Source organism: Cetorhinus maximus, chromosome 11, assembly GCF_964194155.1.
Source record: "Cetorhinus maximus chromosome 11, sCetMax3.hap1.1, whole genome shotgun sequence".
In the NCBI taxonomy this organism is placed as follows: domain Eukaryota; kingdom Metazoa; phylum Chordata; class Chondrichthyes; order Lamniformes; family Cetorhinidae; genus Cetorhinus; species Cetorhinus maximus.
This window is the reverse complement of record NC_135889.1, coordinates 65,080,914-65,094,102: the sequence shown is the minus strand read 5'-3', so window position 1 is coordinate 65,094,102 and position 13,189 is coordinate 65,080,914. Positions and strand designations below refer to the sequence as shown.

The following is a 13,189-nucleotide window of genomic DNA, read 5'->3' as shown; positions in this document are numbered from 1 at the left end:
ACTTGACATAAACATAAACATTTAAACTGCTTATGAGTATGACGAGTAGGGTTGGGCAATGTAAAAAATAAAATGCTTTGTAAATCTGATGCATATTGCAAACTACTCCCCACAGTTGTTTTCTTTGGAACAGAGAACACATTGGGGTAATTATCCAAGTATGTGCTGGTAGCCCCTTTAAGCCACAACAGCAGGTCAGTAAATCTATTTCAGCACTAGATATCCTGTTTCCTTGCATCAGCATATGGCCCAATCTGTGTTAGAAATGCTGAATAATTATTAACAACAGCCTGCATTTATATAATGCCTTTCATGTGGAAAAACTAAAAAAAAAAGTATTTTAAGATAACTGCACGAAATATTGTGAGGTCCATGCCATGCTTATGCACATCCTGAAGTACTATCACAACCCTGCCTCAGCAAGTGCAAAATTAGCTCTATAATAGTTTTACTGCTACTCTATATGTAAAATGGGGTGGTTTGGTGGTGTGGTGGTAGCGTCCCTACTTCTGGGCCAGGAGCACTGGGTTCAAGTCCCAGTTCAAGACTTGATGGCCAAGGAAGGTGCATTCTTCATGTGGCCAGACAGGTTGGTCATCAGTCTGTAAATCCTTCCAATATGCCTGATGGGAGGCAGTAAGAGAAGGAGAGTTTTCTGGTCAGCCATACTGTAGGAGACAATGACAGTACTTTGCCAGCATAATCATAGACCAATCCAATGGAAGTACATGGTCATCAACACCTTCTTAGGATACGGTACCCGAAGGAGGAGGAGGATTTGTGATATGAGCTACAGGGCTACTATATGAACTTTTTACTCCAGGTTGGCTGAGGACCTCTATGAAGGATGTTATGTTCTCTTGATTCTGATCTTCTGAAACAGAGCAAAGTGCCATCTGGAACAAGTTTCGAGCTTTAGCAATAGAATTAGTTCTCCGTGATAAACTTTGAAGTTGAATATTTTTGGATCAGAACAGAAAATTACATGGCTTTTACCTGTGTGCATATATGCAGCCCCTCAAGCTCGGCTGCTGCCGTTCAATTAGATCATGATTGATGGATAGTCCAACTCCATCCATTGTTCCATGCTCCTCGATTCCGTTAGCTAACATAAATCTATCAATCTCAGTCTTGATAATTTAAATTGATCCAAAATCCACAGCCTTTTGAGACAGAAGCCTGAATTTTCGCTCATGAATTGAAAGCACAGATTTGGAAAAATTCCTGACTCTGCAAAACCAACTCGGAAGAAAGTGCCTTGGATGATTTGATTTTCATTTCTGGGGCTGGGTGTTAACGGGAGTTGGGCCCACTAACTCTGGAAATAGTGCAGAGGCAGTCACAGGGTCTGTCAGACACAGAGGCAGCCTCAGTGCTACAGGAATTTGCCTTAGATGTAAAAAAAACTAAAAATCAGCTCTCTAGCCCTCACCCCTCCCTAGGCGCTAGTCATGCCCCTCCATCCACTACCATGGCCTCTCATAACCTCCATGCCAACCTAATGCAGCTCTACCAACACCCCCATGGTCCCTCATGCCCTCTGTGCCAACCTATTCCCCTCTACCCAACCCCCATTATCCCTCATACTCCCTATGGCAACCTATTTACCTCTATCCACCCCTATTCCCCTTTATAGCCCTATGCCAACTCATGCCAGCCCATGCCCCCACCATCCTTTTCCCTTACAGCTGCCATGCCAAATCACCCAGTATCCACCATGGGCAGACCTCAGGACCCATGCTGAGATAAAATAAAATCCTAAGTGTCTATTGATGACTTCACTATTTAAACAAAAATCACTCTCATTGATAAAAGCCTATTCACTACAAATTAATTTAACTACTTAATCCCTTATAACAACAAGCATTTGTATTCATAGCCCTGCATCAAAGACTTTATAACCACTTGAAGCTGTCAATCAAACTGTGAACTGACCCCAGGATGATAATGACAGGTTGCAGAATCAGCCATGCAGCACAAATCCTATAATGATAACCTTCAGGCTTATGTCAACACATAGTGTGAAATAGCAGCCACTGACATTTAAAAAAAACTACAGACTCTTTTTTAAAATTTGAAAGCCAGGAGATTTAATTGCCTTGATAACTTGACAGTTCCAAGGAGTTTATTCACTTTTTTACCCATATCCATGTCTAATTTTAACAACCCCAAAGGGTACTTGGTCTTTCCCTAAGGGTACCTGACCATTCCCTAAGGTCCCCTGGACCTAATCAAAAGGGCACCCGGCCTCTCCAAAGAACTCTGGTAAGTTTAGACCTCCTCTTGAAAAGTGTAAAACCCACGAGTCATGTTTTAGACATCCCACTAACAAAAATTAGATCTTTTGAAGGTAGCTGCAGCTTCCTCCGTGAACCACAGATGTACAAACTACAACCTGTATCTATTCCTCTCTATCCCCCCGCCCACCACCGTCCTGGCGAAAATGGTGGGTCCCAGATTCAGGGATAGGACTTCCAGAATAAGGGCATTGGCGCCATTTTGGCTAAGCCAGAGACACTCTCTGCCATTGCAAAAATTCAGGCTAGAGCGTTCCAGATTTCTACTATACTTTGTGTGAAAAAGTACTTCCCGATTTCACTCCTTAAGTGGTTTGCTCTCTTTTTGTGGATTCCCCCATGAGCCAAAATTGTTTCTTCACCATCTTTCTTATTGAAATCCTTTTATCATTACCCTCTCAACCGTCTAAACTCAAGGGAAAAGAAACAGAGGGGAAACTAATCTTCTCAGCTTATCCCTATCAGAATAACAGAACCATTTTCAGTTCGGGGACCTGACTAACTGAGTCTTGCTCCGACTGTTGCTCTCTCCCAGAACAAACTAATTATCATCCTGGCTTCAGGCTCTCCCACCAATTAGGGAAGATGGGCAGGAAAAGGGCTGTCAAAGAAACAATTTCTAATTAAAAGGGCATTGGCATGAATTACAATGGTTCACCAGCACTTTGATTTTTGAGAGTGCAGCAATAACAGGAATGGAGAGGAGACCTGGGAAGGATGTTCTCAGGTTTCTCACTCTGACTTGGAGGTCCTGCCCAGAGGATCTGAGCGGCTACAGTGAGGTGAGCTCTCTCAAGGAAGGAAGGAAACTCTCCAATCAAGCCAGCATGGATGGAAGTGGCTGAGCAAGTCAACAGCAAATGTGCGGTTCACCAACCTGGCGACAGTGTACTAAGAGAATCTAGGGCCTCAGGGTTACATGACAGGTAAGTGGCATAACACTTGCAGGTGCCAAGCCCAACATTTTGACTTGCAAGCATTTTCCAGAACAACATGGCTCAGGTCAACACACCTTGCAGCTTTGCTTATTCCTCTCTCTCCATGTACTTTCTCACATCCCCAACAGAGCAGCCAATACTCACACTCACCATCAGCCCATTGCCCTTTCCTACTCATGCCTCGCAGTCACCCTCCACAAATAGCGTCTTCCTCTCCACACAAGCCATTATGAACACTCACACCTCTCTACTTTTTTTCTCTGCAGGAGTAGAGGGCACACAAAGTGGCAAGAGTGGGGGTGTGGTGGGGGGAGGTTGTTGGTGGCCCTCCAGTGGCAGGCACAATGTGTGCCATTGGCAATGCATACTCACCTAGTCCACTGGGAAGGAGGTCTTCTTCTAGGAAACTACAGGTGGCTGCAGTGACCTACTGTGAAAGCCTGAGCCTCCTGATGCACAAGTACTCAAACATGTCAAGAGAGCTGATCCTCTGCCTCAAGATCATGTATTCAGGGTCTCGTCTCCTTCCAGTTGGTTGTCGATGTCCATCTCACCAGAGGTGGCGACACCGCGGTATGCAGTCAGAGGGAGTTGCCATGGGAGTCCTCAACATTTACTCTGGACCCTATGATATCTTATGGCATCAGCTGAAAAATGGGCAAGGAAACGCCCTGCTGATTACTACATGCTGTCCTCCCTCAGTTGAGGAATCAGTGCTCCTCCATGGTGAACACCACTTAGAAGAAGCAGTAAGAGTAACAAAGGCAAAGGATGTACTCTGGACTTCAATGTCCATCACCAAGAGTGGCTCAGCAGAACCACTTTAGACCGAACTGGCCATGTCCTATCGGTCATATCTGCCAGATTGGGCTTGTGCCAGGTAGTGAGTGAAGCAACAAGAGGGAGAAACCTCCTTGACCTCGTCCTCACCAGTCAACCCATTTCAGATGCATCTGTCTATTACTGTATTGGTAGGATTGACCATCGCACAGTCCTGCGGAGACAAAGTCCCATTATCATACTGAGGACACTTTCCATAATGTTGCGTGGCAGTACCAACATATTAAATGGGAAAAACTCAGAACATATCTAGCAATTCAAAATTGAGCATCTATGAGGTGCTGTGGGCCATCAGCAGCAGCAGAATTGTATTTAATCATCTATCCCTCATTCTATCATTACCCTCAAGCCAGGGGGTCAGCCCTGGTTCAATGAAGAATGTAGAAGAGTATGCCAGGAGCAGCATCAGGCATACCTAAAAATGAGGTGCCAACCTGGTGAAGTTGCAGCACAAGGCTTCATGTATGTTAAAAAGTGGAAGCAACAATCTACAGACAAAGCTAAATGATCCCACAACCAATAGCTCTGATCAAAGCTCTGAAGTCCCACCACATCCAGTCAATAATGGTGGTGGACAATTCAACTACCTAGAGGAAGAAGCTCCACAAACATTCCCACCCTGAATGATGAGGGAGCCCAGCACACTAGTGCAATAAAACAAAGGTGAAGCATTTGCAACCATCTTTACCCAGGTGTCAAGTGGATGATCCATCTCAGCCTCCTCCAGAGTTTCCCACTATCACAGATGCCAGTCTTCAGCCAATTCGATTTACTCCACGTGATATCAAGCAACAGCTGAAGGCACCAGATACTGCAAAGGCTATGGGCCCGGATGACATCCCAGCTGTAATACTAAAGACTTGTGCTCCAGAACTTGCCAAGCCCTTAGTCAAGCTGTTCCAGTACAGCTACAACACCATCATCTACCCGACAATGCGGAAAATTGCCCAGGGTTGGTCTGTCTACAAAAAATAGGACAAATCCAAATCCAAAATTACCACCCCATCAGTCTACTCTCAACCATCAGCAAAACGATGGAAGGTGTCATTGACAGTGCTATCAAGTGACACTTACTCACCAATTAACTCATCACCAATGTTCAATTTGGGTTCCAACAGATTCTAGGCCTCACTACAGCCTTGGTCCAAACATGGACAAATGAGCTTAATTCAAGAAATGAGGTGAAAGTGACTGCCCTTGACTTCGAGGCAGTATTTCACAGAGTGTGGCATCAAGGAGCCCTGGAAAAATTGAACTCAATGGGAATCGGGTGAAAATTCTCCGCTGATTGGAGTCATGCCTAGCATAAAGGAAGACTATCGTAGTCGATGGAGGCCAATCATCTCAGTCTCTAGACATTGCTGCAGAATTTCCTCAGGGTAGTGTCCTAGTCCCAACCATCTTCAGCTGCTTCATCAATGTCCCTCCCATCATGAGATCAAAAGTGGACATATTCGCTGATTATTGCACAGTCTTCAGCCAATTTGCGACGCATCAGACACTGAAACAATCTGTGCCTGCATGCAAGACCTGGACAACATTCAGGCTTGGGATGATAAGTGGCATATAATATATGCACCACACAGGTACCAGACGAGGACCATCTTCCAACTAGAGAGCATCTAATCATCTTACCTTGACATTCAATAGCATTACCATTGCCAAATCACAGACCATCAACATTCTAAATGTTACCATTGACCAGAAATTAAATCCAATTCTAAACTGGAATTTTGAAGAGTAAGAGGTAATTTGATTGAAACATTTAAAATCTTGAGAGGCCTTGACAAGATGGATGTGAAAAGGATGCTTTCTCTTGTGGGAGAATCTAGAACTAGGGGTCACTGTTCAAAAATAATGAGTTGCCTATTTAAGAGAGAGATGAGGAGGAATTTTTTCCCTCAGAGGGTCGTGAGTCTTTGGAACTTTCTTCCTCAAAAGGCAGAAAGAAGCAGTCTTTGAATATTTTTAAGGCAGAGGTAGATAGGTTCTTGATAAGGAAGGGGTAAAGGTTATAGGGAATAGGTGGGAATGTGGAGTTGAGCTTACAATTAGATCAGCCATGATCTTATTAAATGGCGGAGCAGGTTCGAGGGACTGTGTGGCTGACTCTACTCATAATTTGGGTGTTCATAAATTACATGAACCAGCCATATAAATATTGTGGCTACAAGGTCAGAAGCTGGGAATTCTGTGTCGAGTGCTCACTTCCTGATTCCCCCAAACCTGCCCACTATCCACAAGGTACAAGTCAGGAATGTGGTGGAATATTCCCCACTTGCTTGGATGAGTGCAGCTCTAACTATGCTTAAAAGAGATCCAACACCATTCAAGACAAGGCAAGTCACTTGATCAGCACACCATTTATCACCTAAACCATTCACTCCCTCCACCACTAGTGCACAGCGACAGCAGTGTATACGATCTACAAGATGCACTGGAGCAACTCATCAAGATGCTTTCCACAGCACCTTCCAATCCTGTGACCTCTACCACCTAGTAGAACAAAGGCAACATAGGAACACTACCACCTGCAAGTTCCCCTCCACACCATCCTGACTTGGAACTACATCACTGTTTCTCCACTGTTGCTCGGTTAAATTCCTTGAATTCCCTCCCTAACAGCACTATGGGTGAACCTACACCACATGGACTGCATGGGTTCAAGTGGGCTCCTCACTCCATCAGTTCAAGGGCAATTAGTGGTGGGCAATAAATGTTGGCCTTGTCAATATGCATCTCAAGAACAAGCTTAAAAAAAATACATTGCCCTCTGGAGGGCATGTGGCCGAAAAGGAGGCAGCTGGTGTTGCTCCTGCTGCGGTTGGAACTGTTGGCAGTGATGTGGCCTCTGCTTTTGCCTCTCAGCAAAAGTGGAAGGTGGAGCTGCATAAGCTGCTCCCATGTTACGTTGAAGGCTGGCAGCAGAAAGTACTGGACAGGTGGAATGCCTTCTAAGAAGTTGGCAATCACCTGTCAAGCAGTGAAAATACTCTCTGAGAGAAGAGGTGCTTTGAACAGCAGACTCCTACCTGGCCATCGTGGGAACTCTTCCCAGCTTGTCAGTTTCACTGAAGAAGCTCTTCCCACTGTGCACTCAATTTGGTGACTCTGGTGAGTTCCTGACAGGTCACGAAACAAGTTCCAAGGCTGGGAAGTATTGAGAGTGAACATAGGTCTTAACTGATTTCTTAACTACCTCATCCACTTCCTAATTATTTACCCAACAGGTCCAACAGGACTCCCTGCTCACCTTCAATCCTGCCCTGGGGAAAGCTGGAAGAGGGCAGGATGATGTAGGGACCCTGACCTGATGACAATTTTCCAGGGTTTTCTCAGCCTGCACACACAGCAATCTGCCTCCACCCGGTTGGGAAAATTCTGCCTTGACTGTAAGCTATTGTTGCCATAATTTAACCCTTTAAGACCCATCATTATTCTGGCGAAACCATTTCTAAGGCTAATATAGCCATTCTGAGATGCAATGTCCAAACTTAATGCATTACTCCAGATGGTTCTAACCGGGGCTCTGTACAACAGAAGCATCATTTCCTTTACTCTTGTATTCCAACCCCTTGAGATAAAGGCAAACGTTCCATTACCATTTTGATTGTTTATTGTATCTGTGCACTAGCTTTTGGTAATTAATGTACAGAGACACCCAAATCCCTTTACAATTGTAAAGCATCTCGTGCCAGATTTTCAATTGCCACTGGAGTTGGGAATGGGTGCGGGCGCGATTTGAAAATTGTGTCCTTGGATGGTGTCTCTAGATCCTGAGGCCTCCAGGCATACTGCAGTTTCAAAGTAAGGGTGAGGGGAAGGGAGGTAGAAGCTTGCTCCCCTCCAATTAACAGCCTGTTAAGCTCTTTGAGGAGCTCACTATTATTAAAAATTCCAATTTGTCTTTCCCAGATTGGAAGTGGATAACCTCATACTTCCTGCTTTGAACTCCATTTGCTACAGTTTTTTTCCAGTCACTCAATTTATCTGTATGCCTTTATAATTCTGTTCCCATTTACACAATTTACAGTGCCTCTTAATGTAGTGTCAAATGGAAACTTAGATATGCAACTCTTTGGGACTGAAACTGAACCCTGTTGTGCCCATTTTGTTCATGTAAAGCACAGACCAAAAGCACCAATTTTGCAGTAATGTCAATATAATTGAGTCAATTATATCTCGTTTCCCTAGCAGCTGCCACAAACAGGTCTTTGCATATGCTAATGGGGGGGGGGGGGGCTAATATCTGTTTACAGGCCCCACTTGAAATTCAGCAGCAATGTGTCAGGCATTTTTCAGGTTCCTATAACCAGCAGACCTTAAAGCAAACGCTTCAGGTCACGAAACAAAAGTTAACTTGTTTGTTTTTAAGTTGCCTACGTATGGAGCCAGGAGGAGCAGAAGTGATTCTTTCATCTCTATCTCAACACTGTGGGAAACTGCCAGCCACCACCCTCCTATCTGTCTTCCCTTCCAGATGTACCTGAAGGCTACTGACAGAAACACGGCCAGCCCAAATTGGGCTGGAGCACACAAGCATGACGCCTCTGAATACCTGATTGGCTTCTGTAGCTTGCCAGGATTATGTCAGTAAGACCTAATGCCCAATTTTGGTCGAGCCTCGGTTCTGCTGGTGTGACCATCCAGAGATAGACCTAAACCAATTTCCCACCCCCATCAATTCCTTTGTCCAAGTCATTAATATAGATGGTGTCTATGTGCATGCCCCTGCTTAGTTTGCCACTCAAAGTAGGCAGGAAGCAACAATTGGCCAGAAGGCAAAATCATAATTTCAGGCAGGAGGAGACCGCAGGGGGAACGAAATGCTTTCTGGCACTCGAGTAAGTCACACAGATATGTTTTTGGATTAATCATGTCCAGACACAGCAGGTTTGTGTTATCTTGCGCCTCCAGGCTCAAAAAAGTATAACAAATGTGATCTGTTCGGTCTTCTTATCAGAGATCCTCCTCCTACTATTTTGACCTGATCTTAGCAGCTTCTTCACTCAAGCCATCAGTTGAAAGAACTGTCGCAGAGTGATGATATCATTGAACCACAATGTGCATATTTAAAGGAGAACCTCATTAGTTTTGGGTGGGTCTTTGCTGCCTTCTCAAAGAAGGGGTTAAAATGAAAGGCAACAGGAACTGACTGGGTACAGATGGGCAGGTCTTCCAGCCGATTTTAACTGTCCAACTATCCTGTTTCTGCTGGCGAGTAGTATTAAAATCACCCCTTTAGTATTTATAATGTTTGGTAAATATAAATTAGTTCAATTGTGCTTTATAATGGCATGAATCTAAACATTCTTAATTTTACTTTCAAAGCTTACTTTCAAATGTTGTGCATACCTGACTGGATGATGATGGCACTGCTTTGTTTTTTTGCTTGTGCTTTCTTGTATCTCCTGGCTCCCAGCCAGCCTTTGATGTGGGCTTGAATAACCACAATGCTGGCAATGACTTCTCGGAGCAGTAAATTTAACTGTTCTACTTGATAATACTTAAGAAACACCTACAGGAAACAAGTTATCAGCTTTGAAACATATATAATTTACATAATCATTAATTAAATACAAAAGCATATTATATTACACAAAGCTCCTTTGTGGATGTATTATTGGAGACTGTAAACAATTACTTACATGAATATTTTGTTAATGAGCACCAATAACGCAATGTATATCATATAGCTTTATAAAGGGTATCAGCTCTACTCTGTAAAAAAAAGCTCAACTGTTTGCTGACATCAAATACTAAATACTGATTAATAAATTTTAGATATCATCCAAAAGCATAGCGTTTGTTTCTCATGTACACTAAAGACACTGTTGCTAAATTATCAGACTGCTTATCTGACATCGGTACTGGATGAGCAGAATTTATCTCCAACTAAATATAAGGAAGACTGATGCCACTGTTTTTGGTTTCTGCCCCAAACTCTTCCCTAGCTACTGACTCCATCCCTTTCCCTGGCAACAGTCTGAGATTAAGCCAGTCTGACTGGTATCACATTTGATCCTGAGATGAGCTTCTGACGTCAAATTCATGCCATCACTAAGATTACCTTATTTCCACCTCCATAACATTGACTGACTTTGCCCTCATCTCAGCTCATCTGCTGTTGAAACTCTCATTCATGGCTTTGTTACCTCCAAATTCAACTATTCCAACACACTCCTGGCTGGCCTCTCACTTTCTACCTTACATAAACTTGAGGTCATCCAAAACTCTGCTGTATATGTCTTAACTTGCAGCAAGTCCCATTCCCCTGTCAGCTCTATGCTCATTGACCGACACTGGATCCTGGTCAAGCAAAGTCATGAATTATAAAATTCTCATCTTTGTTTTCAAATCCCTCCAAAAGCCTTACCCTTCCCTAACTCTGTAATCTTCTCCAACTCCAACCTCTGATATATCTATGCCCATTTAATTCTGGTCTTTTATTCATCCTAGTTTTTTTTCTTTATTCTTTCATGGGATGTGGGTGTCACTGGCTAGGCCAGCATTTGTTGCCCATCCCCAATTGCCCTTGAACTGAGTAGCTTGCTATGGCATTTCAGAGGGCAGATTTCGTTCCTTAAAGGTCATTAGTGAACCAGATGGGTTTTGACAACAATCAATGATAGCTTCATGGCACCATTACTGAGTCTGGCTTTCAAATTCCAGATTTTATTAACAGAATTTAAATACCACCAGCTGCCGTGGTGGGATTTGAACCCATGTCCTCAGAGCATTAGCCTGGGCCTCTGGATTACTGGTCCAGTGACATTACCAGTAGGCCCCTGACTCTCCCAATTTGCTCCACCATTGGTGACCATGCCCCAGAATATGCTATCTATGTCTCTACTCCTCTCTACCTCTTTCCTCCTTTAAGACACTCTTTAAAACCTACCTCTTTGATTAAGCTTTTAGTCATCTGACCGAGTATCTCCTTATGCGGCTCGGTGTCATACTTTGTTTTATATTGCTCCTGTGAAGTACCTTGGATGTTTCATTACGTTAAAGGTGCTATATAAATAGAAGTTGCTGTTATTGGATACCCTTTTTGCATTTTGCATCAAATTTGATCATGATGCTTTGAGGTTGTTTGTTCATTATTTATGTAGCTATAGCTACAGAGAATGAAATGTATCTGTCCAGATATAAAAACATGCATTTCTTAATTCTACATTACAGATAGGTCAAATATCGCAGGTGGACATTGCATAATTGACTAAGAGTTTGAAGAGAAACTAAAGGAATGTTCACTTAAAATATGATGTTTTCTTGCCCTGACAAATAAGCTGGAGCTAAACAATAAGGGTAAGGAAGAATTTGCAATTATGCATTAGTCTCATGCCTGGGAGTAGTGGCTATATCTGGGAAAGGCGATGAAGAGTGAGCAGAAGGTGGGCTGCATCCTGGCATGGTTGGGATGCTATTCCATTTCACATGGATGCTGAAACAGGGGAAGTTATGGACAGATTTTTCACCATAATGGAGCGGGGGGCGGGGTGGCGACTTCCTCTCTATGTTCTTGAAAGGCCTTAGTGAACACATTTGAGGTTTTCAAAAGGTAATTGATCTTGAAAGGGGTCACAGTATTGAGTGAAACTTTGAACAAAAAATGTGTGGTTGATGTGGTTATTAAGGTGGGGTTTTAATTTTTTCTTTGTATGGCCCTGTCAAATAACGTTATATCAGAGCACCACCTATACGTGCCGTACTTTTGAAAAATGCACGTCCTTACTGCAACTTGAATCTCTTCAATCATGTTTCTGTCCCTGCACTGTTGGCCCTAACCAAAGTCAGAAATAGCATCCTCTTGTGACTGACTGTGACCATGGTACTTTATACCTCCTCAGCTGCCTGGGGCTCTCTGCAGTCTTTGGTACAGTTGTTTGCACCATCTTCTTCCAACATCCTTCCTCCATTATCCAGCTCAGTGAAACCTATTGGATTCGAGCCAGAGCTTCCTGTTCCCATGCTATTCCTCCTCCAAAAGGACCTAACCTTGCATACATACATCTGCATCATCATCTGCAGACAAGTAGTCAATTTCCATAAGGAATCCAATAACATCCACCTAGCCCTCACTACCTCTTTCAACCCCCTCACTGCCTCTACATTGTCAGACTGCACATCTGAGAGACACTCTTGGTTGAGCCTCAATTTCCTCCAGTTAACCATAAGGAAGACTGAAACCACAAACTTTGTAACATTGTCACTGATTCCACTCCCCTGCCCAGCTATATTCCCAAGCCAAAACAATCTCCATCACATAGGATACCTACTCCAGGTCTGTGATTGCTCATCTCTGTCCCTGCCTCAGCCCATCTGCCGTTGAAATCCTTTGTCAACCTTCATACTTGACTGTTTTAATGCTTTCCCGTCCAATCTCCCATTATCTACCCTTTGTAAATTTCAGTTTATCCAAAGTTCTGCTGCACATTTTATCTTGCACCAAGACCCACTCACTCATCATCCCTGTCCTTGCTCATCTAAATTGGCTCCAGGTCCATCAAGAGCCCAGATTTTTGCTGAGTCTCGGAGACTCCGCAGAGACTCCAATATGTTGGAAGGACCTCAAGTCCCGCTCTCATTTCCAACAGATCCCAGGTTCGCTGATCAGAGAAAGGTGGTGGGGTGTGAATCACAGAGGGAACCCTGGACTCAGTAGGTTCCACACTCTGCTGCCTAAGCCTTTCTGCGCTTCCACACCCCGTCTCTTCTTTTAATGCTCTTTTAACAACCTCTTTTCCACACTTTTTGAAAATAGAAACAATTTTCTTTGCTGAGGAAATCCAGAATAAGTGAGGGTAATCTGAAAATGATAGCTGGGTCAATTAGGGGTGGAAACAGGAACCACTTTTTCCACACAAAGAATAGTGAAAATCTAAAACGCTTTTCCTCAAAATATTGTGGATGCTAGGTCAACTGAAACTTTCAGGACTGAGATCCATAGATTTTTGTTGGGTAAGGGCATCAAGGGATCTGGAACAAAAGTGAGTAAATGGAGATGAGGCACAGGTAAGCCATTGAACTTAACTGAAAGGCAGGACAGACTCAAAACATTGAATATTGAATAGGCTACTTCTTTTCAAATGAGTATAGAAGGGTCCAGAGATG

At 43.5% G+C, this 13,189-nt stretch overlaps 1 protein-coding gene across 11 annotated transcripts in view; it reads right to left on the bottom strand.

Moving 5' to 3' along the window:
* The window catches only part of myo3b (myosin IIIB), a 655,750-nt gene that overhangs the window by 158,384 nt on the left and 484,177 nt on the right, over nt 1-13,189 (bottom strand). For all 11 annotated transcript variants that reach the window (XR_013577968.1, XR_013577969.1, XM_078552132.1 and 8 more), the window contains one exon: nt 9,431-9,593. Coding sequence is in view for 9 of the 11 variants with exons in the window: in XM_078552132.1 (XP_078408258.1) it covers nt 9,431-9,593 (163 nt within the window). In the remaining 2 variants the exon portion in view is untranslated. The remainder of the gene's footprint in view (nt 1-9,430; nt 9,594-13,189) is intronic.